This window comes from Chanodichthys erythropterus, chromosome 11, assembly GCF_024489055.1.
Source record: "Chanodichthys erythropterus isolate Z2021 chromosome 11, ASM2448905v1, whole genome shotgun sequence".
NCBI classification, from domain to species: Eukaryota; Metazoa; Chordata; class Actinopteri; order Cypriniformes; family Xenocyprididae; genus Chanodichthys; species Chanodichthys erythropterus.
The window spans coordinates 59417794-59444931 of record NC_090231.1 but is presented as its reverse complement, the minus strand read 5'-3'; the positions used below and the strand labels follow the sequence as shown (position 1 = coordinate 59444931).

Genomic DNA, 27138 nt, shown 5'->3' with positions numbered 1-27138 from the left:
AAAAGTAATTAGAAGACTGTTACTATTGCTCACACTTACTCATTCCCACACCAACAAATGACACAATTGTGTGACTAGTTGAGAAGAGAGAAAATAAAACTGGTGAAAACAAAATCTCTTGCATGGAAGGAGGGATCCAAACCATTTCTAGGGAACAGAACATCACTTGATGGTCCCAGACGCCTCTTATATTGTCTTCAGAATGCATAAAAATATAGTTTATATAATAGTGAATCTTATAATTGGCAGTCTGCACCATTTCTCATGCATTTTTAACTGACATCATTAAGTTGCGAAACAATGATCTCCATTGTGGTGCTGATAATATAATGAAAGTCTGAATTTGTTAGAATAATTTATCCTGTCATCTTCTTTAGGGTTTGAAGGGTTTATGTCTTCGCTCATTGAGCCACTCGTGTTGAAAATAAATCTTTTTTAATTGATTGCTTTATCTCCTTTTATCAGCCTCTACACATACAACAGAGGTTAATTAAGCTGATAAACCATGTAATGATCTCAGCCTTACAGGAATAATGGAAAATTAAAATGGTCATTTATTCGCCCTCATTTATTCCAAACCTGGATGAATTTCTTTCTTTCATGGATCATGGAAGGTGAATTTATAAAGAAAGTGCTGGCCACTTTTTCTATGCAGTACCTGTACAAACTGACAAAAAACAATAAAAGTATCATAAAAACAGCCATTATACTCATATATTATATTTCAAGTTTATTCTTTAGAAAATCCCCTTAAGTCATATAGGTCTAAAACAGTAACTAGTGACCGAAATAGATTTCTTTTGGACAAAATATTCACACAACGAACGCCCTGTTAAGTGTTTGGCGTGTGAATGCAGGTGTCTGCCAGCTGGTCAATAAGATGGATGACGCTTCAGGGGAAGTCAAAGCCTTTAATAGGAATGATGAGCAGTTTCTGGAGGCCTTTGCTATCTTTTGTGGACTGGGCATCCAGAACACGCAGATGTATGAAGCCGTGGAGAGAGCCATGGCCAAGCAAGAGGTCACGCTTGAGGTGAGAGTGATTTCACACATTTAAAACTATTATAAAATGAATTAAAGTAGGTAACGTCAACATCTTATGGAAGCTTATTTCCGCCAAGGAAAAAAAAAATACAAAAGGTAATTGCGACTTTTTATCTGACTTTATATCTGAGTTTATATCTCGCAATTGCGAGAAAAAAGTCAGAATTGTAAGATAAAAAGCTTTCATAGTATCTTTATCATATGATTCTTCTTCAAGTGTTTAGAATAAAAGTTTCCATCCAGCCTCCTCCTCATTTTATTGTGACCAGGTTGGCAAAGTTGCTAAACGTTAAATAGGATGTCCTTAATTTGTTGGTGGTATTACAGTTTTTGTACAATATAATTTCTTAATACTTTGTTAAGGTGTAGATATGACAAAATTATGGTGAAAAAAGTCAAATTACAGCTACAGGTTTTATTTTACTTTGCAAAAAACAAATACATACTTTTTTCAAAACTATTAAAATTCAAAACATGAATAAGACAGCAATTTGCTAACATATTGAAATATATTCCATATCTTAAAAATGAAATACGATCAAAACAATTAGATGTAGCTGTACACCTACACAAGTGTTAGTCTTTCACTTTTTCTAAATGCAACCCCTCCGTTGAACTCACCCCCCTAAACCTCACTCCCAACCGGGTCACGGCACCAATTTAACCCCTCCGGTCCTGCCTCTAGCTGACCTCAGTTATATTAAAGAGGAAACTTGGGAATAATTTTGTGCTGCAATGTAAACATTGATCAAGTAATATAATAAGTAGGTTTTCCAGCTTTTTTTTTTTTTTGTCCTGAAAGTTAGAATATGTTTTTATAGTACATTGAATTTAAAGTATATGAAAAGTTTTCCCTGATAAAACCCCTTTAATCATGCGCTCATGGATGAGTCCTTCTCCTCCAGCTCCTCTCTGTTCTTTCATCCCACCGTTCTAGAGCTGTCAGAGTCAGAAGCGCTGGTCTCATGCTGTCTCCTGCAGCTGACACAACGTCAGGGATAATCCCTCCCTCGTCCAGCACTATGATACAAAATGACACGTTCAGAATTGAAATATATCAAAGACTAAAGATGGTGCACTCATATAGCAGAAAGTACACAGTCGAATGCGTATACTTCACTTGCAAATTGCAATACCTTTATGAGTTACAATCCATGCAAACTTCTTTGTATTCTTTCATGCTTGAGTTGTATAAATGGGGGTGCTCTCCAACCTCTTCACACGACCTCTCATCTATGTAGGCCTCCATCGTCCCTGTAGCTTGCATGCGTTCCAAACTATCTGCCAAATCAAGATACTAGTAACACGGATATTTAAACTGAACAAATGCTGCGCCGCAGAAGCAATTAGATGTTTTCAGAAGAGTGCCTGCCATTTTCAGCTGGATAAAAAAACACACGGCCTAAAGCTTGCAGTCGAGAGAGAGATGCTGGTTGATAACTTCCAGTCAGTTGTGGGGATGAATTGAACAGCACTGCATTGTGGGAGACCATTATATCACGCACAGCCCATTCTGGTTGAATACATTCTGTGTAACAGTATGTCATTCTGAACATATTCTTTGCCCTTTAACCCATTACCATCCTGCGCCTGTGTGTCGTACTCCACAGGTCCTCTCTTATCACGCCTCGGCCGCGGAGGAAGAGACACGGGCGCTCCAGGTAACTGCGGTAAATTACAATTTTTATTTAAATTACAATTATTATTTCATTTTCAAATGTCTTTATCATTTTGAATGCGCAATTCATTACTTTTCCTGTCTGTTCATGAAACTAACAACTGCAGGTATAAGCCATGATCAAAGCAACTGTAAAATAGCGGATATACACACATACTACACTAGTATACTACAATATAGTCACAGGTATGATGTGAAACACCTGTCCATATCACTTGGGGAAGGATGGCACTTAAAGGATTAGTTCACTTTCAAATAAAACTTTCCTGATCATTTACTCACCCCCATGTCATCCAAGATGTTCATGCCTTATGGAACGAACGCGGCGCCAGTTCCGTTTTTTTTCCGTAAGTAGAATAGGGAAGGTGTAGGACATACAGCGTAAGCTTTTCGAAGAATACGGAAAGCAGAAGCACATATAAGGCGATCATTTGTGTTTATAAAGCATATACATTTGTATTTTTTTTAGAAAATGAGTGATGGTTTCTCTAGCTCAGACTCTTATTCCTCGTCTGGTATCATTTAAAGCTCTTTAAAGTTGAAACTGTAATTTTGACCTTCAACCGTTTGGTGCCCATTGAAGTCCACTATAAGGAGAAAAATCCTCGAATGTTTTCATCAAAAATCTTCATTTCTTTTCGACTGACGAAAGAAAGACATGAACATCTTGGATGACATGGAGGAGAGTAAATTATCAGGAAATTTTAATTTGAAAGTGAACTAATTCTTTAATGAATTTGCTCAGTAAAATAATGAACGTCCATGAAAATCCATGATAAAATTGCTGTAATTGTGTCTTATTCTACAGTGTTTGTGAAGAAAACAGGGATTTCCTATAGCTTCAGACTCCCTCTGGGAATTTCCCAGAAGCACAGGTTGCTTGGATACGGCACTCTCAGCTTCCCATATGGGAAACCTGCTCTGATTAGGCCTGTGAGGGCAATCAGGCAATTAAGACGTCGACAGAGGCAGAGTTTCTGCTTCAATTGAGAGTCATTTGTTTGTTAATTACACCAATTACTCTTATGAAGCGAAGGTCAGAAGCAGATTTACCACTATTTGCCTTTGCCTTCATAAGGCATGTAAAAACACCATGCTTAATTTTGAGTATGATGGGATAAAATCCCTATGATGCTATTTTAAAGCTTCCTAATGTTGTTTTGGAGTCTCCTACAAGAGGTTCACATGCATCCAAGGTAAAAAATCACTTTAATTTCCTCATAATATCCACTGCAGCATCAGCTCTTTTCTCTCAGTGTCTGAAACGCTTCATTCAAGGATTCGGTCTGTCTAAACTCCGCCTTTCTGAGAGCTGCTCTGCTCTGATTGGTCAAATGTCTCGGGCTGCTGTGATTGGTCGGAAACCAAATGCTCATTATCATATCTGAATCTCAGCTCTTGAATCTCAGTGATACGAACAGTTACGATGGCGTTGGGTTTACCGTATCAATCTCATCAAAGTGGATTTGTTTGGCAGCAGAAAACAACGTCTTCTCGACACGAACAACACGAACCAAACTCTTCCAGTCTCAGATACGACTACAGTGATTTAGGGCGGGGCAAAGAGACGCTGTTCACCGGCAGCCAATGGGCTGGATATAATTGCTTTTTGAAATCATAAAAGTTGTGTATAGAAATGTGAAAAGGCTCAATTGTTTATTATTATGTCTTAAAGGGATAGTTTACCCCAAAATGAAAATTCTGTCATCACTGGTCTTAAATCGTTTCGGAAAGGTCTTGAAAATGGTATTAAAAAGCATTACTTTGGAAGTTCTGATACCTGCAGATAACCTGTGACTATTAATACCTGAACTGATTGAAAGTAAAGTTATCTCTGCAGGCGACTCTGCTTTCTGTTTGAGAGATTATTCACGGCTCTGCATTATGCTCTGCACCGTTTCCAGCAAGAGGAGACGAATCAAGCGCACTGCGGACTGTGCTGATGGCAGCTCATTGATTATTAATGCCTGTCAGACAGTGATCTCTGTGCTTGCAGTTTGGTTGTGTGTTGAGTGAGTGAGTGAGTGAGTTATTGTTCGGTTTGTGTTGATGTGTAATAATGTCCTGCCTCCACAGGCGGCCACGATCCCCTCGTCTCAGTCTCTCAGACTGCTGGACTTCGGCTTCAGTGACTTCGACCTGACGGACGCGGAGACGACCCAAGCAACCATCCGTATGTTTGTGGACCTCAAGCTTGTGCAGAACTTTCAGATGAAGTACAAGGTACCCGTTATTCCTTTAAGGTTCATATTATTCACATTACTATTATAAATTATTAGGAGGCGTTCTATTTCTTTTCCAACTGATCATACTATTTTCAGCGGATGATAAAATGGAAAAGCAGATGAATAGATATCTTGGGACCCAAATATCAAGGAGACTTGGGTGTTGGGAATACATATATTCATGTGCCGATATTCGGTAATGCGATTTATCACAATAATGAATATGCACGATATTGTTATCGTGGGCACTTAAGAATACCGTAAATAATAATTTATTACCGATTAATAATTTTTTTTTAATAATGCATTTAAGAATAGTGAAGGAGACGCGCTGAATGAAAGTGCACGTTCACTCTCTGACAGCAGAGGGCGCTGATGGAACAGCAGAAATACAGCGGTTACCCCGGAAACCTAACAATGATTAGTTGTATTTCTTAACTAATATTAACAAAAAATAATACTTTCTGTAACAAATGTAGCTGTTGCTCAATCTTAGTTAATGCATTAAATAATGAGACCTTATTGTAAAGTGTTACTTGTTCTTTATAGCGTAAATCTTTTGCACTTTAATCTGTTTGAAAATTGTACTTTATTTATTTTTTGTGTATTGTATTATTGTATTTAAACATTCAGAGTTCTTTTTGTTATAAGAAAAAGAGTTCTTAAAAGTTATACTATGACAGCACTTTTTTTTGCAACTTATTTCAATACCGTGATTAAAGCCTCAGCAATTAATCGCAACATGAAAATTTGATACCGTCACATGCCTAGTTGCAAGTGACCTGGGTCGAATTATTTTCATTTATTTTTGAAATCTTTGTTAAAGCATTATAAGTCATGAATCGCAGTATTAAGTGTACATAAAATCTGACAAAATACAAAGACTGTGAACTTAACGGCTGTTGTGAGGGAAAGAACTAAACGAATCAAAAACGATCAGGAAATATAAAACTACTAAATTTAAGTTGTTGATTATATCAATAGAAACAATATATTGAAAATATGCATATATGCACAAATATTTAAGTATTTTGAGAGTGTAAGAAGACCGACTCGGTTAGGGGGCGGAGCTAATGAGCTCTTTTGGCTTGATTTGCCCACTCTGAATTTCTGTACAGCATCATGGGTAATGTAGTTTTTCACCACAAATTCACAAATGTTTTAAAAGTATGTGAAAGGATGCTTCAACAAAAGCATTTACCATTGATTAACTACATCAGAACTCACAGCAGGTCTGTCATTAAAGGCTATCTTTAAAAACTGTTTTCCCCGAGTGTTGCACTCTATAATCTCTCTGAACAACAGCATTGCATCATGGTGCGTTTCTTCAGGTAATAAAAAAGGAACACACACCTGTGGCCTCATTACATTAGTATTGCTGTTGCTGAGTTTATTTGATGAATCCTTGCCAGGTGTATGTAATAACAGCCATGTTTCAGAACAGCTAAAGGGGTTTGAACGCTCCTCAACATGCTTAAAAACGCCCCTTACTTGTTCTGAAATGGCTTCAGCCACAACACCTAAGAAACCGCTTAGCAAATTGCTCAAATCCAATCAGAGGACCTTCACAATCAAATCACATAATCACCGTGCTCTGGCAACTTGACTTTTCTTCCGCAATTAAAGGGACAGTACACCCAAAAATGAAAATGAAAACCTCATACAGGTTTGGAACGACGCAAGGCTGAGTAAATGATAGAATTTCCATTTTTGGTTGGAAAAGGAAGAATATTTTAACAAATTCATCTTAGAAAAGGTTTTTGTGTGTTTCATGATATCACCACCAATAGCTGAGCAGAAACATCTGTTCACCCAGCTATAAATAAATGTGTTTAATAAACCCTCACAAAGCAGAAAATGAAGAGCAGCCCTGTTTCCCTGCAGTTTGAACCATAATTACCAGATCTGTTACAGCAGGACGTCAGGCTTCGCCGTGTTTACCCGTCCGAACAGCCTCCTTTTATGGCCTTCAGAGTTCGGCGAGGATCCTCCTGGCAGGACATGAAGTCTGTGTTTTTATTGGTGTTTCTGGGTGTGATTTACCTCTGACTGACTGAATGAAGGTTCACCACAGACAGATCAGTCGCAGGATCACATCCTGAAGGGTTTAGCTCATCTCTCTCTTCCTTTTTATTGTGCCTTTCCATTAAAAATCATTTAACACAATAATACAAATAAACATTAAAAAAAAAAATCTCAATAATTGTTCCTTATTTTTCTTCTACTTTCTTTTCCTTTCATAGTTTTTTGTTGGTTTTGTGATAATACCCACCACCAACATATTGAAAAAACACATACTTAGAAACAAACTTGGATACTTTTATCAAAATTTAATCTATTTAATCTAAATAAATAAATACAAATTAAATTAAAAAGTTAACATTCACACACACACACACACACACACACACATATATATATATATCAAGCTCTTAAAGCCACACATAATTCCTTATAAATAATTCAAATATTATTAATTAAACATCAAATAATAATAATAAAAGTAATTAATGCAATTTATATATTTTATATTATATTCTTTCATTTTAGAGGTGTGCACATCTTTTCAAAAAGTATAGTTTTGTGCTTAATTTCATATATTATCATCTCCATACTTTAGAAACTAGATCTAACCAATCATTTAAAACTCAGGATTCTCCAAAATGTTGTTATTGCTTTTATAAATAAATATAGCTTGTCTTTATTAAGTAGCATAGATCCTATAACCAAAACTGTATTTTCTATCTTTATATTTGTATAAATATTATAAGTATAAGTATAAAATATTTGAGTATAATGAGCTTTAAGTTCACCAAAATTCTCCAACATCCTAAATATGAAAGATTATACTTTATTTCTGGTGTTATTATGAAATATCTCATATTAATTTTCCAAGCATATTCTTGCCGATATGGATTTTTTGTTTCTTTGTTTCCAATCTCCTCTTATTTTATTGTCTAACTCAAATTTCCCATTTATTTTAACATTATGTAAACGCTTATCCTTAATTTTGTTAATAATCTGTGCTATCAAATGATGTTAATTTTACTAAATTTAATCATAATTCTCAACAGAGGGTGAATATCTTATTTTAATTTCTTATGTGAATATATTTGTAAAATAGTTTTCTAGGCAATGCATATGTTCTCAGATGTCTCCATCTCATTCTCTATATACATTTTTATAGAATCGTACAGTATAATCCCAAACCTGCTTAAACACATGATCAGAAGTGTTTGCTCTAAGCGTGTCTTTAATCTGTACCGCTAGTGAAGTAAGCGGTTGATCTGTCCCTGCTCCAGAGTCTGTGTCAGTGGATCTTAAGCGTGAAGAAGAACTACAGGAAGAACGTGGTCTATCACAACTGGAGACACGCCTTCAACACGTCGCAGTGCATGTTTGCTGTGCTGAAGTCTGGCCGGGTTCAGGTCAGTGACCCTGATCACAAACACAGGCTCTCGACGGACACTAAACACTGAGCTGATGCACACTGAGGTCTGCTGTTGTAGTAAAGCTTCATACGGATTCCAGTTTATAGTTATACGAGCGGACGGTTTTATTGTGCGTTCCACTGTAAATGTCTTCTGTTGTTTACAGCTGTAGTTAATCATTTGCATTTATACAGTCATGCTTTCTTCTAATAGTAAAGTCTAAGAGCATTATGTTGACTTGAATCATTTGTTTACCGTTGGTGTTTTATGAATTGAGAATTATTAAGTCTTGTCTTGACATGCCAGATAAATTGTAATTGGATTTAGTTTGCTTGTTTACCGGAAAGTTCTTACAGTTATTTGAATTTACACACAGTATTTTACAGTACTTTATCCAGAAGATTTAGTGACTTTCAAAGCTGTTGTAGTGTTATAATAAAGCTGTGTTTTCATTGACAGAATAATCTGAGTGATTTGGAGGTTTTAGCTTTAATGATTGCAACACTGAGCCATGATTTGGATCACAGAGGCGTCAACAACTCCTACATCAAAAGGTTTGTTCTTTCGTTCAGTGGATCAGTTTGTGATGTTAATATGCGAATGATGCCGTATATTTCACTGTTTCCACAGAAGTGACCATCCGCTGGCCCAGCTGTACTGCCACTCCACGATGGAGCATCACCACTTCGACCAGTGCCTCATGATCCTCAACAGTCCAGTGAGTGCTTTAATCAGACAGATATATGAGGGTCAGTGACGTGACGGGTCATGTTTTTGCCCAAAGGCCTTAATAATAATAAAAAAACAAAGATATGACATCCAAACTAGATCTCTTTTATTGAATCCAAAAGGTTTTGGTTATATTTTGAAGTTCATTCAGTTTAACCGTCCAAAGGCCAACACAGACATTTCATTTGTGATTAAAATATCTTAAAATCTGATAAATGCATATATTTTTTATTCTGTCATGATTTTATAATATCATATATCAATATAGTGCAAATGGTATTCAAATTATGTGTAGAATTCGTTGCTTTTCATTGATGTCATTCGGACACACGGATCTGCTGCTGCATGAACAGACACATGAATCCTGCAGCAGATCAAGGCAGGTGGAGCTGGGGAGGTGGAGGGGTTCAGAGGAACTCAAACACTGAACCAGACTGTTGAGCAAGCAATCTCATTGGCTGCAGGATCAGCAGTGGCCAATCAGCTTGTGAAATGCGGGGATGATGTGATTGCATGTAAAGGACCATCAGCCAGTGCCCCCTAGTGCACATTTTTACAATGCTATCATACTGCTTTCAAGCACATTCACAGTACAATAATGGCAAATTTTGTGCATTTCCACAGCAATTCTATTGGCCATACATACAATAGAAAAACACAAGCTTATTTTGTGTTTTAAGCGAGTTTAGAAAGAGATTAACTGTTGGGTCAGTAATGGAGACTGTATGAAGACACTTGAAAAAGGGACTTCAGTAATGGCCAAAAACTGTAAAAGTACGCATCATGCAAACCTGCATTTCCAAATATAATGTAGTACACTAACCAAAGACTGTACTGGCCAGATTTAAGATTGCAATTCTAATGGGGTGTTCACACCAGATGTGACTTGCACGAATAAATCGCGCTATCCGCGCGTAGTTGGACGCTCGAACATTTTGAGTTTACTGGCTTCATTCGCGCGTGAAATTCACTTCACAACAGACGCAAATTCGCGTCATGAGAGGGTCCACTTCCTCTGAATAAACACATCAACTCCTCAGTAGTTGTAAAATATGGCGAATAAGTTCAATTTGCCAGCTTTAGCTAGCTCAAAACAGCTCAAATTGAGTAAAGACAACTTACCAGATGGTCCGACCTCCTCACTCACTTTCTTTCAAGCAAGATCCTTTTTATTTCTGTTTCTATAAAATTATGAAGATGTACAGCAACGATGATTTTGTCCTCCATTTGTTTCGGATTTCGGCCTCCGCTCGCTACATCATAATCACGTCACTACTAGAGTAAGCACCTGATTGGTTAACGCGGCGCAAATTTTCACCAAAGTTCAGATTTTTCAACTCGCAAGATTTGCATGAATCACGTTACGCGCGTCAAACGCCCAAAACGCTCAATTCGCGCCACAGGATGTCTATTCACGTCTTTGCATTGAATTAACATGTAAATCACTCGCACTTAACCCTTCATTCGCGTCTGGTGTGAACGCACCGTAACTATATTTAATTCAAAAACTACAGTACTGGTCACATTACTTACAGACAGATTCAATGATGATTTTGAACATTTTGGTATCAGTCAAACAGTCAATTTATGCTGCAATGACCTTACATAACACATGAAAGCATATGTGAGTGAACCTTAAAGCAAAGTTATTAACAAGCGTAGCGTGTTGTAAACGTGTAAACCGTTCCTGTTAATCGTTTGAGTGTGATGACCTATGACCCTTCTATCTGCTGATAAGAGTAATTCACTCCTGCACTGTAAATCCAGAGTAACCTTTAAAAGCAATATCTAAGTTTGCACGCAATGACAGTCTCTGTCTTGGAAAAGAAACCTGTTCCGGGAGCATTTACACACAGGGAATGATTACTCTCATTCACATTCAGCAAATTCAATTCCATGCTTTTCTCATCGTCCAGAGCATTAATGTTGTTATGTTGCGTTTGCTTGACTTGGCCTGTTGAGAAAAGGCTGTGCTGTAGCTCATACTTAGAGTTACTAACCTTAAGTATTAAACTTTGGCACATAACAAGCCATTTCTGGTACAGATAAGAATGAAACTTCAAATTGTGTGGCTTTTTTGATGGGACATGTTCTTTTATATACCGTCAGATGATAAAACTTATTTGAAGGAGTGACCCGAGTCAGAGATCAGCATATCATTGGGACTTCTGACTCTAATAAAGCAACACACCCCAGCATCTCACACCCTTGAAAAGATCAATTTTTGGCAGCTATGGATCATGAAGATCCTTTAACATCCTTGGAAGCTTTCCATTGCAAAGAAGGTTCTTTATCGTGGTTAAGAACTGTTCAATGAAAGGTTGTTGGGTAAACCAAAAATTGTTGTTCTCTGGCATCGCTGCGAAAACCTCCTTTTGGAACATTTTTTTAAAGGGGACCTATCATGCCCCATTTTACAAGATGTAAAATAAGTCTCTGATGTCCCCAGACTGTGAATGTGAAGTTTTAACTCAAAATACTCAACAGAACATTTTTTATAGCCTGTTAAAATTGCCATTTTTGGGGATTGAGCAAAAACACACTGTTTCAGTGTGTGCCCTTTAAATGCAAATGAGCTGCTGAGCTCGGCCTAAGAGGGCGGAGCTTCAAGAGCTGATTCTCCGGTGTCAGGATTCAGTCAGGATGCACTATAATGTCAGAAACTGTGAATATATGCTGCATGGAGATAGAACAGGTATAGTTTAGTTTAATTACGGTTATAACTTATATTGACTTCTTCCACTATATCAGTACAATCCTGTTGTACAGGACCTGTTCGACTTTACTGATGAGTTTTATGATGTTTATTGTACTTGACACAAAAGTTGAAGTGTCCGTTTTCATTCTAGAAAATTACTGTAAGAGCTTAATAAAACAGTGCATTAAAATGTTTTCCATAAACTCTCTCTTTCCCTTGCATTATCATCAACATACACAGCGAATTACACAGAAACACTCGTTACAACTAACAGTAAACAAATATATAAAGACCTTATGCCTTTTCGGGTGGTGCTTAATAAACTGGTACACTTTATATCCGTAAATCAACTCCGATGAACTGTAATAAAGTGCTCTCACCTTCATCACTGCTGTATCCAGTATCACTCTGGAGACTGTAAGCTGAATCACAAACAGTTTGTATTTATCTATCATTGAGTAACATATTTGTAGCACAACCTCTGTATTGTATTGTCCCTTTGTATTGATATTCGTTCACAAAGCAGTCCGGTGTGAAATGATTCGCGCAGACATAAACAAATTTCGGTAGAGTTGAGGGAGCATTTTTTTGGAAAACAAAATGAATCCAGCTCATCTTCAGCGGCTCAGAATTAGGGAGTAAATGGAGAGAGAAATGTGGATTAATCCATCCAGCTACAGAACTCCTAAAACGCTCAGGAGATGTTCTCGTCAGTGCAGCAACGGCGGACTGTGTTCAACTCGCTGTGAACTCGCTCAGGGCGGTTCGATGGATCTGGAAACAGCTTGTTCTGAGACACTGCTTATGATTAATGGGGATTAAAAAAAGGAGTGTTTGGATTTGTATTATTATAGGGTGGTTGTGTACACACACTGCCAACACACATTTATGTCCAAACACAATGCCGAAGTGAATTTTGCATTATAGGTTCCCCTTAACTCACTGTTATATGGTAGGGGGCGCTGTTATTCATCTTTTGAAAGAGTCCAGAATCTTCGGATCAAAACACAGGGGAAGAAGAAGCAGAAACAAGTGATAGAAGCATTGCTGACGCATGTTGTAGTCTTTGACAAAAACACTGAAATTTTCTCAGCTTTTTGTTCAAAATGTTGCTTTTTTTTAATGACACTAATGAAAAAAGAATACATGAAGCTAGAATAAAACTTTTGTTGTTTGTTTTAAAGCAGAGGCTCTGTTGTTGGTTGTTTTCTCTCAGGGTAATCAGATTCTGAGCGGTCTCTCTCTGGACGAGTACAAGGCCACACTGAAGATGATTGAGAAGGCTATTCTGGCCACTGACCTGGCTCTCTACATGAAGTAGGTACCAGATGTCACATACAGCTGCTTTCAGAAACATACAAAAGAGATTTATTAATCTGCTTCTATTTGATCGCACTGTTCCCGATTCCTATACGTTCATTTCTTGTTATTCATCATAATGCTAATCTTGATGTGTTTGCAGAAAAAGAACAGAATTCTTTGAGCTGGCGAAGAACAGTCAGTTTGTTTGGGAGGACGAGTATCACAGAGATCTGCTGCGGTGAGCGTCGGGAAGAGCTGAATGTGTTCATACATGCGCCGGCTGTTTATATTTCTTCATTATGATGTTATAATCTTCTGCAGGTCGATGCTGATGACAGCATGTGATATCTCAGCTATTACAAAACCCTGGCCTGTACAGAAGAAGGTAAACACGCACACAATTTACTGTACACTCTGAAACATGCTGGGTTAAAAACAACCCAAGTTGGGTTCCAGGCGGTTGGGTTAAATGTTTTACCAGTCTGTTTAAAAATGACTGTATGACTGTCATAAATGAACCCAAAATAGATTAGAAATTAAATTTCAGACACATAATTACTAGAGGCAACAATAATAATCAAAAGGTGAACATTTATTAATAAGCAATTTAATAAGCGTTTATTGTTAGGTTTTGGGTTCATTTTCAACAAGCAATACAATAATTTTTAAACAAAAGTTGGGTTAAATAAAACTACCCAGCAGGTTGGACAAACATTGAACCCAATCGTTGGATTTATCCATCTTTAACCCAACTTGTTGGTTGTTTTTAACCCAGCATTTTAATAAAAGCCAGACGCATTCATCTATAATCAGTGGAGAAACAGAAAGACTTAAAATAGCTCTTGAAACGTCCTCATCGCCTCCTCCTCTCGTTCTCTTCCAGTCTTTTTCTCTCTCTTCAGTAATTAACAAGCTAATTAACAGAGGGTGAAGGTTCAGCTGCGATCCTACTCAACGACCATCATTTAGACAAGAATTATGCAAACTCGTGACCTACAGACTTATTATTTACTGTGCATGAGGCCATGTTAAGAATGACGTATGCAGTCTGTATGCTTCATATAGTTATTTCAGAGACGATAAGATAAACGAACATCAATTATTTTCAATGCATTACGCGTTGATTCAGACACTACTGTTAAATCATAGTGTGACATTCAGTGTTCTCTTGTAAACACAGCCAGAAATCCGTCACATGACTCAAAAACACTTTTGCTAAGACTACTAATAACCCGTAATCTAAAAATATATTACTTAATTTAATAACTTTAGTTAAAATAAAAAATGTGTTAATATAATTACTAATAATAACCCGGCTTCTAATAACAGACAGGAAGGTGTCGTACAAGATGGAAATTCAATAATAAACATGTTTGTGTCTCAACAGATAGCAGAACTGGTCGCCACAGAGTTCTTTGAACAGGGCGATAAGGAGCGGCGAGAGCTAAACATTGAACCTATTGTAAGAGCTTCACTTATTTTACAGAAACGTTCCTGTTGTGTTTTAGAAGACCAGGTCAAACGACAATAACCATGTGACTTTATTCTTTCCAAGGATCTGATGAACAGGGAGAAGCAGGATAAAATTCCCAGCATGCAAGTGTCTTTCATTGATGCCATCTGCACACAGTTATATGAGGTAAATCATATGAACTCTCCGTTTGTCGTTTACTAACAATTGCTTACCCAACCAGCCAGAAAGAACCAAAGCTGCGAGTTTAGAGCTGTTTGGTACCTGCACTACTTGGGTTTTGGTGTATGTTTTGTATCTTAAGTTCTTGATTATTGAATTATTACAGTTTTTTACAATCGCTAGGACCCATTTCTGAAAACTTCTTCAAATGTTTCAAAACTCGTCACACATTGAGTACAACAGAAATCTATATTTGAGCTAAACTGGATCATTTATCATTGATTTGGCACAACATGCATTCAATGACGACATCTTTCAAATGACATAGAGGGCTTTCACACAGACGTAAAGGCCCGTTCACACCAAAGATCAATCAATCAATCAATCAATCAATCAATCAATCAATCAACATTTATTCATACAGCCCTTTACAACACTCAAGCTGAACCAAAGTGCTTTCCAATAAAAACATAAAATACACAAACATGTCAAAACAACTGCTAGATATTAAAAGCCAGTCTAAATAAATACGTTTTAAGCTTTAAAAAGGCCCAGGTCAGTGATGGTGCGCGTATCAGCGGGAAGCTTATTCCAGAGTCTGGGCCGAGCTACAGAGAAAGCCCGGTCACCCCAGTGTTTGTACCGTGACCTTGGGACTTCCAGCAAAAGTTGATTTGTTGATCTAAGAGCCCTGTTTGGCTGATGAAGAGCCAGCATCTCAGTTACATAAGGTGGGGCAAGGCCATTGAGAGCTTTAAAAACAAACAATAGAATCTTAAAATCAACTCTAAAAGAAACTGGAAGCCAATGGAGCGAATGAAGAATAAGGGTCATGTGCTCACGTGTTGGTCAAAAGACGGGCATTCTGCACCAGCTGAAGGCGTCTGAGGGACGACTGTGAGACACCAGCATAAAGCGCATTACTGACATCTAATCTTGTGCTGATAAAAGCATGAATAGCTTTCTCAAGGTCGGAGCGATTCAAAAATGGTTTGACCTTGGCCAAAAGATGTCGCTGAAAAAAACTAGCTTTAACCACGCAAGGTCCAAGGGGCGATTTTGTAATTTTCATTTGTTGCACTGCTTCATTAAGGAATGATAGTGAGACCGGTTCACACTGTGCTGCAGCGACAGCTAAACCAGTTCCAGAGCCTTTAGTCGTGAGCTGTCTGACAGACTCCACTTTATTAATAGAAAAGAGAAGAAAACTCTCACAGGTGGAGACTGAGGCATCAGAGGACAGGTATGTGGGTTCACAACTGAATTAGTTGTTTGAATGATTACTATAACGATAATGATATCATCCTAAAAATCGTTCTAAATGTGAAAGAATAGCAGAGTCCACACCAACTATAACGACACAGAGAAACCATTTCATTGGAATCACTTTCAGAATGAATTTTCCAGCTGATGAATGATAAAAACACTGACAGCCAATCAGAATCCATCCTGCATTAAGAGTTCGAGCATTTAAAGTGGCATACGACAAAACTGCAGCGCTTATGATAAACACAATCAGGGCTGTACGCAGAGTTTCATAATTACTAAGGTCAAAAAATCTAAAATTTTGATTTCCCTCGTCTTCATATGTGTATTTTAAGATCTTTGAAGGCCAAGACTTGGATAACAATAGCTTTAAAACCATGCCAGTATAGCATATGTTATTTGACGAACACAGCCTGATAAAAGAATCAGGTTAAATGTTGCAATGAATGATCCACAATACAACCTGAAAATACAGAAGATGTTTAATGCTATTAATGATAATGAAATATCAGCATTCTTGGAACTATAATGACCAATTGCTAACCCTTCACAATAAGCTCCTATTAGTTAATGTTTGTACATTAACTAACATTAAAGGTGCCCAAGAATGCTTTTTCACAAGATGTAATATAAGTCTAAGTTGTCCCCTGAATGTGTCTGTGAAGTTTCAGCTCAAAATACCCCATAGATTTTTTTTTTATTAATTTTTTTAACTGCCTATTTTGGGGCATCATTAACTATGCACTGATTTTGGCAGCGCGCCGCCCCTTTAATTCGCCTGCTCCCTGCCACACGAGCTCTCGACTATATTACAGCGCATTTACAAAGTTCACACAGCTAATATAACCCTCAAATGGATCTTTACAAGATGTTCGTCATGCATGCTGTATGCATGCTTTGAATTATGTGAGTAAAGTATTTATTTGGATGTTAACGTTTGATTTTGCATGAGTTTGAGGCTGTGCTTCGTGGCTAACGGCTAATGCTACACTGTTGGAGAGATTTATAAAGAATGAAGTTGTGTTTATGAATTATACAGACTGCAAGTGTTTAAATGTGAAAATAGCGACGGCTGTTGTCTCTGTGAATACAGTAAGAAACTATGGTAACATTAACCACATTTAACAGTACATTAGCAACATGCTAACGAAACATTTAGAAAAACAATTTACTAAGATCACTAAAAATATCATGATATCATGGATCATGTCAGTTATTATTGCTCCATCTGCCATTTTTCACTATTGTTCTTGCTTGCTTACCTAGTCTGATGATTCAGCTGTGCACAGATCCAGATGTTAATACTGGCTGCCCTTGTCTAATGCCTTGAACATGGGCTGGCATTATGCAAATATTGGGGTCATACATATTAATGATCCCAACTGTTACGTAACAGTCGGTGTTATGTTGAGATCCGCGTGTTTTCCGGAAGTCTTTTAAACAAATGAGATTTACACAAGAAGGAGGAAACAATGGAGTTTGAGACTCACTGTATGTCTTTTCCATGTACTGAACTCTTGTTATTCAACTATGCCGAGATAAATTCAAATTTTGATTCTAGGGCACCTTTAACAATGGGCAATATTTTGGATGACTTCTCAGTCCTGTTTCTTGCGAATATCCCGTACGAGCCCCCATATTATTTTACATTAGTTATTCTTTGTTAACACTAGTTAATGAAAATGCAACTGTTCATTGTTAGTTCATGTTAGCTCAGGTCCCTTGACCCTTTGAGTTTGATAAAACATTAGTAAATGTTGAAATGAACATTAACTAAGATTAACAAATGCTGTAGAAGTAGGTCTATTGTTCATGTTAACTAAAGATTTAACAAATGTTATACAATGAAACCATATTGTAACTGTCTTTATCTATCTATCCATCCATCCATCCATCCATCTGATGGCCCAAACTGTATGGCAGGGATGGACAACTCCGGTCCTGGAGGGCCAGTGTTCAGCAGAGTTTAGCTCCAACCCTAATCAAACACACCTGAACCAGCTAATCAAGGTCTTTAGGATTAGTAGAAAGTTATAGGCAAGTGAGTTTTTATCAGGGATGGAAATAAACTCTGTAGGACACTGGCCCTCCAGGACAGGAGTTGTCCATCCCTGCTGTATGGCCTTCAAACTTTAAACTTGCTTCAAACTTTCTGGTCAGGCAGTTTGTGATGTTTATTGTCCTTCTGCTCTTGTCCTGTGCTTGTGCGAGCAGGCGCTGACGGGTCTCTCGGAGTGCTGCTCCCCCCTGCTGGAGGGATGTAGGAAGAACAGGCAGAATTGGAAGATACTTGCTGAACAAGGAGAGGAAGGAGCTTTGCTTAAAGGAGGACTTTAACTTTTCTGTTGGCATGCATACTTCCTCGGACTATCCACATCATTCCCTGAGACTGAAGGATTACAAGACCCTGGTTTGATGATATTCACAAAGCACACTGGAGCAGGATTGGGTGAAAGACGTATCAGAATAAAGTAACTTCTTGAATCGAGAGAGAGTGCTGTGCTAAGGTTGGATGGATCGATACCTTTGCAGAAGACATGCTTTAAAATGTGACTAGACCATCATGACTCATTAAAGGAATGTTCCCGGTTCAATACAAGTATTTGTGACATATTACCACAGAAAATCATTTCATCCCTTAGTTTGTAAAAACAAAGAATAAATAAATGTATGATAACTTACTCTACCAGTCAAGTTACAGTAAAAAACAAAAAGAAAAATAAAAATATTAAGCGGCATATAATGTTTTCAACACTGATCATTAAAAGAACCATTATTAACTCTTTCCCTGCCAGTATTTTTGATAATTTTCACAAAAATGTAATATTTTGTTGTATGAATATCTGAACATGCAATTTGTCAAAAGAAAGAACAGAGCCTCTGCTTTTAAACGAAAACCCCCATTTTATTATAGCTTATTGCACTCTTTTTTATCAACACTTGAATATGGGTACGTTTCATAAAAAAGCAACATTTTAACCAAAAGACATGCATAAGCGTTGCTTTTATAGCTTGATTTTTAGATTCTCTACTCTTTCAAAAGATGTCTAACAGCGCCCCCTACGGTGAAAACACGGAAAGCCTGGAAATTCTGTCACTGGCGGGGAAAGAGTTAATAATTTAGCACTTAACTATTCCAAAGGCAGAAATATACAAGTTGTATTTTTGTAAGTAATTGTAAATTTGTAGAGTTATAAAACTGTAAACATGACCGATTGCTGTTTCTGTTTAAAACTGCGCTGTACCAAAGTTTCAAAAACGCGTTTTAAAACAGACCCTCCTACCGTCACAAACACGTAACCAATCCTGTCAACGTGTGGGCGGGGCTTATCACATATGCTCAAAGGTTTCTATTTACATTGTTGTTTTTTGCAATGTGGGGCAATGTAGCCAATCACAGAATTTTGTGAGATCACCATGAACTAAGACGAATGACATCTTTTTAGTGATTATAAGCGGAGCGTTCTTTGCACTCTTTCTAGGTTATAATCTGTTCAGAATTTAAATAAATTCCCTCACGGATTCATGCAATGAATCACATAGCGATAACCTTTAATCTATTTGCCGTTGTGTAGTGTTCACTGCTTCAGTTAACTGAGTAAACATTTCATGTTTTTTTTTAAATTAAAACCATTTCTCGTGGTAATCGACAGCATGCCGGCTTGTATTGAGTCCAGAACATTCCTTATCCTTTCTTGTAGTCTATTTGTCTGTGCCGCTCACTCACTGAATTACTGATATACGCACATCTTATTTTGCTACGTTGCACTGTTAGCATAAGCTGATATTAAAACGAACACATTGAATACAGTCGTTTTTCACTGTTTAACCCTTCACGTCACTTTGTAAAATACCTTTATATCATGTTGTAGATTTTTTTGTTCACTTGCATTGCATACCTGTGATATGTGAACTTATTTATCATGTTACACAAACGTGTTTAATTCTTTGACAATCACAACAAATACTTGTTTTGGAGTGGGATGGAAATAAGATGTCTATAGAAATGTAGTTCAAAATGCTGTCACATGTTCAAAAAGAAACCTGTTCCATATCTGACCTGTTGATGGATCTATTATTTTCATGTCAAGTTACAATTTTACAATATTTGATCAATGATATACAGTCATTAAGGAGGCCAATGTTTTTAATTTAAAAGAAAAAAAGTTGCCATCAACATTTTTTTTATAATTTTCACAAAACTTTCATGGCCCATAGAATATTTTGTTGTATGAATATGTAAACATTCAACAGAGCCTCTGCTTAAAAAAAAATATCTAGCTTCAGAGATTTTATTTTATCATCACTTTAATGTAAGTTTCATAAAATGAAACATTTTGAACAAAAATTCTGGAGAATCTGTACTATTTCTATATTACTATACTGAAGATGCATAACAGCGCCCCCTACCGTATAACACGGATTGAAGGAAAAACTCACCAATGGCGTGGAAAGGGTAAAAAAGCACTTTCAGCTCAAAAATATGTTTTATCTACCTAATTTAAAGGTATTTCATAGTTAATCAGCTGACAAATTGAATGGAGTATGTGTACATTTTAGCTTATTTCTGCAGTTCAAATGTTTGCAGATATTTAGGAAACATGCTTGTGTTCCGTGTTGGAATGTGTTTTTAGGTTCAATTTGGGAACCCGCATTGAGTCTGATGATGAGGGGGCGGGGCAAACAAATCTCTCCAATATTTTGAATTTGGACCAGTGTTGCCAAGTCTGCAGTTTTCCAGTGGAATTGGTCTACTTGAACTCCGTTTCCGTGGGTTTTTATGTGAATTTCACCAGGAGAACCCCGTCAAAAATGCGAATTTCACTCCCTGGAACATGATTTTTACAGAGGGACTCCTAAACACCATTGGGCGGGTTTTGCTGTGAAAACCTGGCAACCCTGATTTGGACCCATTTAAACCGCTAGCTGTCAATATTACGTACTGCACTTTTAAATACTAAAAAAAAAAAAAACATATACAAATATTGCATGTAGAATTAAAACTGCTTGTAGAAGGGGGAAAAATGTGATACAAGTAGTCTATAGCACCACACACACTCTAGTTTCCTTTAACTACTATGTTTAAGATAAAAAGGGCCGGTTTTCCACCTCTTCTCACACTAATGAGCCCAGCAGGTGTTTCTCATGTCTTCAACTGAACCATCAGCAACACAAGACTTTGATGTCTAAAGAACGACAGGTTCAAAGCAGAATGTTCCACCCTTTCCTTCGGATGAAACACATTTACATCCTTTATCCTGCTCCAGATTTACATAACTGAGGTGTTAGTGTCCTTTATCTGTGGCTCTCTTCAGTGTAGGCAATTAATGCAACGCTAACAAGGCCGATCCTCACACAGATCTCGCACATTTAGTTTAAAACATCACATGACATGTACGTTCCTTTTGTCAGCGATGAGTCTCGATACAGTAATAATCATGTAGAAATACAATACTATACTAATAATATAGTAAAACTACTCATTATGCAAATAATAATGAAAAACTTGAAGGTCTTTGTGCAGTTCAGCACATTAACTTTTAAGGTTTTGTCGCCATCTAGAGGATACTGCAAATTATCAAAGAAATCAATACAAATCTTGGAAACAAGACATTTATTTTCTGTATTAGGAAATACATTCTTTAAAATAACATAAGAAATGAGATTTATATAGATATATACAGAAGACTGAAAAACTGTAACAGAAATCAAAACAGAAGAGCGATCACATGGAGTCTGTCCTCTTGTAGGCCACTATACTGTTCACCTTGTGAATAGATGTGGTGAAGGAACGCAAGCGGACCTCTTCCGATTGGTCGATTAGTTGAGGCCCAGACTCCTCCCACTGCTCCGGCACCTCCAGATCTTTGTCAGTGTAGATCAGCAGGTCGAAGGCGCCTGTAATAAAGGACAAAAGTTACTCTCACAATAATATAAAGTGTGTCCAAATCCTTTTCAAGTCTACTATATACTAACATTTAAATGAATCATTTGATACAACGTTATTACATCTATAATTACACTGCTGACCCACCCTTAAACCTGTCCTAACCGTATCGCCTCAGCAGCACAAGTGCTTTATTTTACAGTACTGCACTTTCAGGGTAATATAAAGGTAACTAGGTATTATAAGTACATATTAGCATGTATGTGAAACAGGAGTGTAAAATGAAGCGCTACATCAACACTGTACTTATCCATTCGTTTTTGATGCAAGTTACACCTAATATAAAGTGGGACCAAAGTACTTCATTACAAGCTAATGAATGGCATATGCAAAATTTAATTAATAACTGGCACAATATTTACACAATTCATAATATTTACTAAAAATCAATTCAATTCATTCAAAACAAAAATATAATTTGTTGTCTGTCTGAAATCTTATATCACACCTACTATAATGAAGCATTTTATATAAAACAATAAATAGCACAGGATGATGGTGATCTTGTGGTGACTGATGGGAAATTAAACCATATATTAGCGTTCAATACCAGCTTAAAGACAATCCTGAGCTTCCCGCTCGAATACGGGTCTTAAACAGAGTTAGAAACAAAAAAAAACCAAATAAATAAATAAATAATAAAAAAAATAATAATAATTGTATGAATGCAAATTGTATAATATCCAAGCTAGTGTTGTCACGATACCAAAATTTTGACTTCGATACGATACCTAACTTAAATATCACGATACCGATACTTCAACGATACTCCGGCAAAAACCTAAAACAGCAGGAGAAGTAAATAACACACGACAGATCTTCATTCGTCACCAGCGTGCAGCTGATACTTCTGGATTTGAGCTTCATTGCCGTGAAGTTAGAGTTAGATTTAATATCATTTTTAATGTTTATTATTTTCACGCTCAATAAAATTGTGAATTATTTGCTGTTATGCTTTTTTGCTGTTTTTTTATACATGTAGGTGTTTTTGACTGTAAGATTATTGTATAAATTATATTACTGTAAATACTTAGAGCAAAAGCATAAATTGTTTTAAAATAACTGTATATACCCTTCACATATTTATGTATTTTTAAATTAATTTTATTTTTGCAACCAGATATCACTTATTAAACTTAGACTCAATAATAACCTCAGGTCTGCTTGCACGAGTAAAATAAATAAAAAAACACTCATTTAATGTTTGAGAGCATAAACAACGCTGGTATCACATTCACTAACCTGTCCTGATGTTTGACAGCAAGATGCTTTTGACTCCCTTCGCTTGCGTTATTTTGTAACATCTTTTGCAGACAGTCAGGGCAAAGCCCACGGACTGTATTTACAAACATACCTCTCGTTTCGCGAGTTGAGAGGAATAAACGCACACTGCCCCCTGCTGTCGCACATTAGAAAATACAGCACTCAAAGTACCAATAAAATGAAGAACCGGACCGTTTTGAAAAGCAGGGTATCGCGATACCTTTCTAGTACCGGTATATCGTGCAACACTAATCCAAGCTACACATAATTTCTAGTAATTATACAGTTAATTCTCATATTGTATTTTCAGAAAGTTTTGGAATATTTTTCCTCTCCCTAAATGTGTCACTACTGAAACACAATCATAAATAATTTAATAAAAAGAGACATTGAACTATTAAGATTTTCTTTACATCTACCTTATATAGTTTTTGAGATTTTCTAAAAAAGTTCACAGGTAAATCAATAATAATTACAATTTTATCAATATTTCAAGTGTAATTTATGAGATTTGTTGTATTTTGAATCCAATCTTTCTTTGTAAAAGTCATAAAGTTTATCAAACTGATTTCAAAGTGAAGGATTCGTTAGTTTGGATAAACACTATAATAACATCTTAGTCGATCATTCAATATACTTTATTTTTAACAAAACATCATGTTTCGGTCATGACAGCACATTTCCGGTAGTGACAGTATTGTGTTGGCCAAATCACATGACACAATTTAACTAAAACATGTTAACATACATATTAATTAAAATGCATAACTGTACTAAATGTTATTTCCCCCAAATAAACGATTATGCGTTCCCTTTTGTCACTCTTTGTTTTCCCTTTGTTCTCCTCACAACTGAAATTACTCAAATTATGATTTTATATATATTAAGATTACTGATATTTTAAATATTATTATGGGATGTGCTTTTAAATTAATCATGATTTAGAAGCATATCATTATCGTCCATGTTGTGAACGAGCTTCAATCACACATGTAGTTTACTCACAGGCAGTTTCCAACAACGGCAGGAAGGTGACGGTGGCGGTGATCTGTCGGATAACGGAGCGGATTTCCTCCTGGATGGCTTTTATGGACTTCTCCCTCGGTGCTCTGGAACACACAGCTCTTCATGAACACTCATATTCGCATCGGTCACGTGACATTAATGAACCCGGCTGCGATCACGTACCCGCTCTCCTTCGCCGTCTTGTCGCACTCGATGTCAAACTGCCACCGCTCCAGCACCTCGTTGGTCTCCAGGCATGTGATGACCACCACCAGCTTCTGAACGGTGCAATCGAACAGCCACTCTGGAAGAGACGGACCATCAGTGCTGAAGAACTGAGCAGAACCAGTTACTCTGATTTGATCTTCAAAACGCAAATTAAGATATTTTTGATGAAATTCGATGGCTCAGTGAGGCCTTCAAGCCCTTTGTTAATCTTCGAAACACAAATTAAGATATTTTTGATGAAATCCGATGGCTGAGTGAGGCCTTCAAGACCTTTGTTAATCTTCGAAACACAAATTAAGATATTTTTGATGAAATCCGATGGCTCAGTGAGGCCTTCAAGACCTTTGTTAATCTTCGAAACACAAATTAAGATATTTTTGATGAAATCCGATGGCTCAGTGAGGCCTTCAAGACCTTCGTTAATCTTAGAAACACAAATTAAGATATTTTTGATGAAATCCGATGGCTCAGTGAGGCCTTCAAGCCCTTTGTTAATCTTCGAAACACAAATTAAGATATTTTTGATGAAATCCGATGGCTCAGTGAGGCCTTCAAGACCTTCGTTAATCTTAGAAACGCAAATTAAGATATTTTTGATGAAATCCGATGGCTCAGTGAGGCCTTCAAGCCCTTTGTTAATCTTCGAAACACAAATTAAGATATTTTTGATGAAATCCGATGGCTCAGTGAGGCCTTCAAGACCTTCGTTAATCTACGAAACACACTCACTGAGCCATCGGATTTCATAAAAAAATATCTTAATTTGTGTTTCGAAGATTAACAAAGTCTTACGGGTGTGGAACAGGATGAAGGTGAGTAATTATTGACAGCATTTTCATTTTTGGTTGAACTATCCCTTTAATGAAACAAACCTTTGAGCTGCGAGATGACGTTGGTCAGGTAGTTCTTCAGCTTGCCGTCTGTGGTCAGGTGAAGGCTCATGTCGTACTGTGTGACTCTGGTGAAGGTTTCTGCCGGATAAATCCCTCGCTGGTACAAGATGCTGTTGATCCCGAACGCTGCAGACCACAAACAAAAGCTTCATTCATTCTCTGGAACGACTACAAAGACACAACACTGCATAACTAATGTATTTCACCGTCCAAATGAGTCCTTCTGAAAGATTTGGAGGATCTGAAAATGTTTTTTAAATTAATTTAACCCTATAAAGCCTGCTCTAATGCCTCTAAATGATTAAAACTGCAGTCAAAAAAATCAAATAAAATAAATTTAACCTTTTTAAATTTAACATTTTATTGGCATTTATAGAGTGACGAATGGTATTTATATGCATTTTTATGTAACCATGTGCTATACTGTTATACAGATACACACAAATATCAGAATCTGCATCAAATTGTTTATTTTTGCTCAGTTTGAGCCTCTGAATATTCAGGAAAAGGTTTTTCCTCCTCGTGTATCAGCTCATATTCTCATTATATATAAAGCATGTTTCAAAAAACACATTTTATTTGATATTGTGTCTAAATGTCCAATAAACTGTAAATATATTATTCTGACTATTTCATATATCAAGCTTTACAGTGTTAAAGATCACAATGAGAAGAAAAACACGCATTGGAGATTAATAGAGTAAAGGGAACAACTTTAACGATGGCGAATCCATCACCTCAGGATTCAACTCGTTTTTAATTCTATTTCTATTTTAACACTGAAGACGCCATGAAACGCGTTAATGTGTCCATAAACTTACAGAAGAATTCGGCCACGAGCTCCGCGCTCCCCTTCAGCGTGATTCCCTTCAGAGTCTTGGACATCTCGATTCGAGTTTAGAGGAGTTCTTTTGAGTTATTTTGAGTTATTTTGAGGAGGATTTCAGTCCTGCTGCTGCTGCTTGTTTTTTATTTTCTTAACCGCCGACCAGTTTGAATCTTGACGCTGCGTCTGACGTAAGCGCCGCGTCATTATGACAAACCGGAACTGCTCACGTTCCACGAATCAACGTTCAGAACACACACACACACACACACACACACACATTCAGATCTCGGTTAAAGTTTAGCAACAAACTGCGTTTGAACACGTTTTTATTGTCAGACTATAATATTAACAGTTTACAAAGGCTGATAATTATATAATAAGCAGAAGAAGAGGGTGAAATTGGGATGATCCTGATCTAAACCATAATAAAATAGGTGTGGTTAAATAATTATCTTCTTTTACTGTTTTTGTCCAGTATTTGAATGTTTTATTGAAAATTTTTTTTTTAACAAAGGTTTAGTTCACCCAAAAATGAAATTTCTGTCATTTCTCATGTCGTTCCACACCCGTAAGACCTTCGTTCATCTTCAGACCACAAATTAAGATATTTTTGATGAAATCCGATGGCTCAGTGAGGCCTGCATAGCCAGCAATGACATTTCCTCTCTCAAGATCCATTAATGTACTAAAAACATATTTACATCAGCTCATGTGAGTACAGTGGTTCAATATTAATATTATAAAGCCACGAGAATATTTTTGGTGCGCCAAAAAGACAAAATAACGACTTATTTAGTGATGGCCGATTTCAAAACACTGCTTCAGGAAGCTTCCGAGCGTTATGAATCTTTTGTGTCGAATCATGATTCGGATCGCGTGTCAAACTGCCAAACTGCTGAAATCAGGTGACTTTGGTGCTCCGAACCGCTGATTCGACACAAAAGATTCATAACGCTCCGAAGCTTCC

At 36.9% G+C, this 27138-nt stretch overlaps 2 protein-coding genes across 4 annotated transcripts in view; one reads left to right on the top strand and one right to left on the bottom strand.

Moving 5' to 3' along the window:
* The window catches only part of pde5ab (phosphodiesterase 5A, cGMP-specific, b), a 49027-nt gene extending 28808 nt beyond the window's left edge, over nucleotides 1-20219 (top strand). For 2 of the 3 annotated variants that reach the window (XM_067400304.1, XM_067400302.1), the window contains exons 10-21: nucleotides 858-1033; nucleotides 2655-2714; nucleotides 4799-4945; nucleotides 8250-8375; nucleotides 8838-8932; nucleotides 9009-9096; nucleotides 13022-13122; nucleotides 13268-13345; nucleotides 13429-13492; nucleotides 14495-14569; nucleotides 14663-14746; nucleotides 18221-20219. In XM_067400304.1, coding sequence (XP_067256405.1) covers nucleotides 858-1033; nucleotides 2655-2714; nucleotides 4799-4945; nucleotides 8250-8375; nucleotides 8838-8932; nucleotides 9009-9096; nucleotides 13022-13122; nucleotides 13268-13345; nucleotides 13429-13492; nucleotides 14495-14569; nucleotides 14663-14746; nucleotides 18221-18343 — 1217 coding nt within the window. In that variant the 3' untranslated portion in view covers nucleotides 18344-20219. The remainder of the gene's footprint in view (nucleotides 1-857; nucleotides 1034-2654; nucleotides 2715-4798; nucleotides 4946-8249; nucleotides 8376-8837; nucleotides 8933-9008; nucleotides 9097-13021; nucleotides 13123-13267; nucleotides 13346-13428; nucleotides 13493-14494; nucleotides 14570-14662; nucleotides 14747-18220) is intronic. The other variant, XM_067400303.1, reaches the window with a different exon arrangement.
* A 1385-nt stretch (nucleotides 20220-21604) lies between these two features.
* mad2l1 (MAD2 mitotic arrest deficient-like 1 (yeast)) lies at nucleotides 21605-26335 on the bottom strand. Its single transcript, XM_067400305.1, has 5 exons — nucleotides 26164-26335; nucleotides 25322-25468; nucleotides 24405-24525; nucleotides 24222-24325; nucleotides 21605-21904 (listed from the first exon to the last, which is right to left on the bottom strand). The coding sequence occupies exons 1-5, from the start codon at nucleotides 26225-26227 to the stop codon at nucleotides 21732-21734; spliced, it is 609 nt and encodes a 202-aa protein (XP_067256406.1). The 5' UTR covers nucleotides 26228-26335; the 3' UTR covers nucleotides 21605-21731.
* Between the last annotated feature and the right edge of the window lie 803 nt (nucleotides 26336-27138).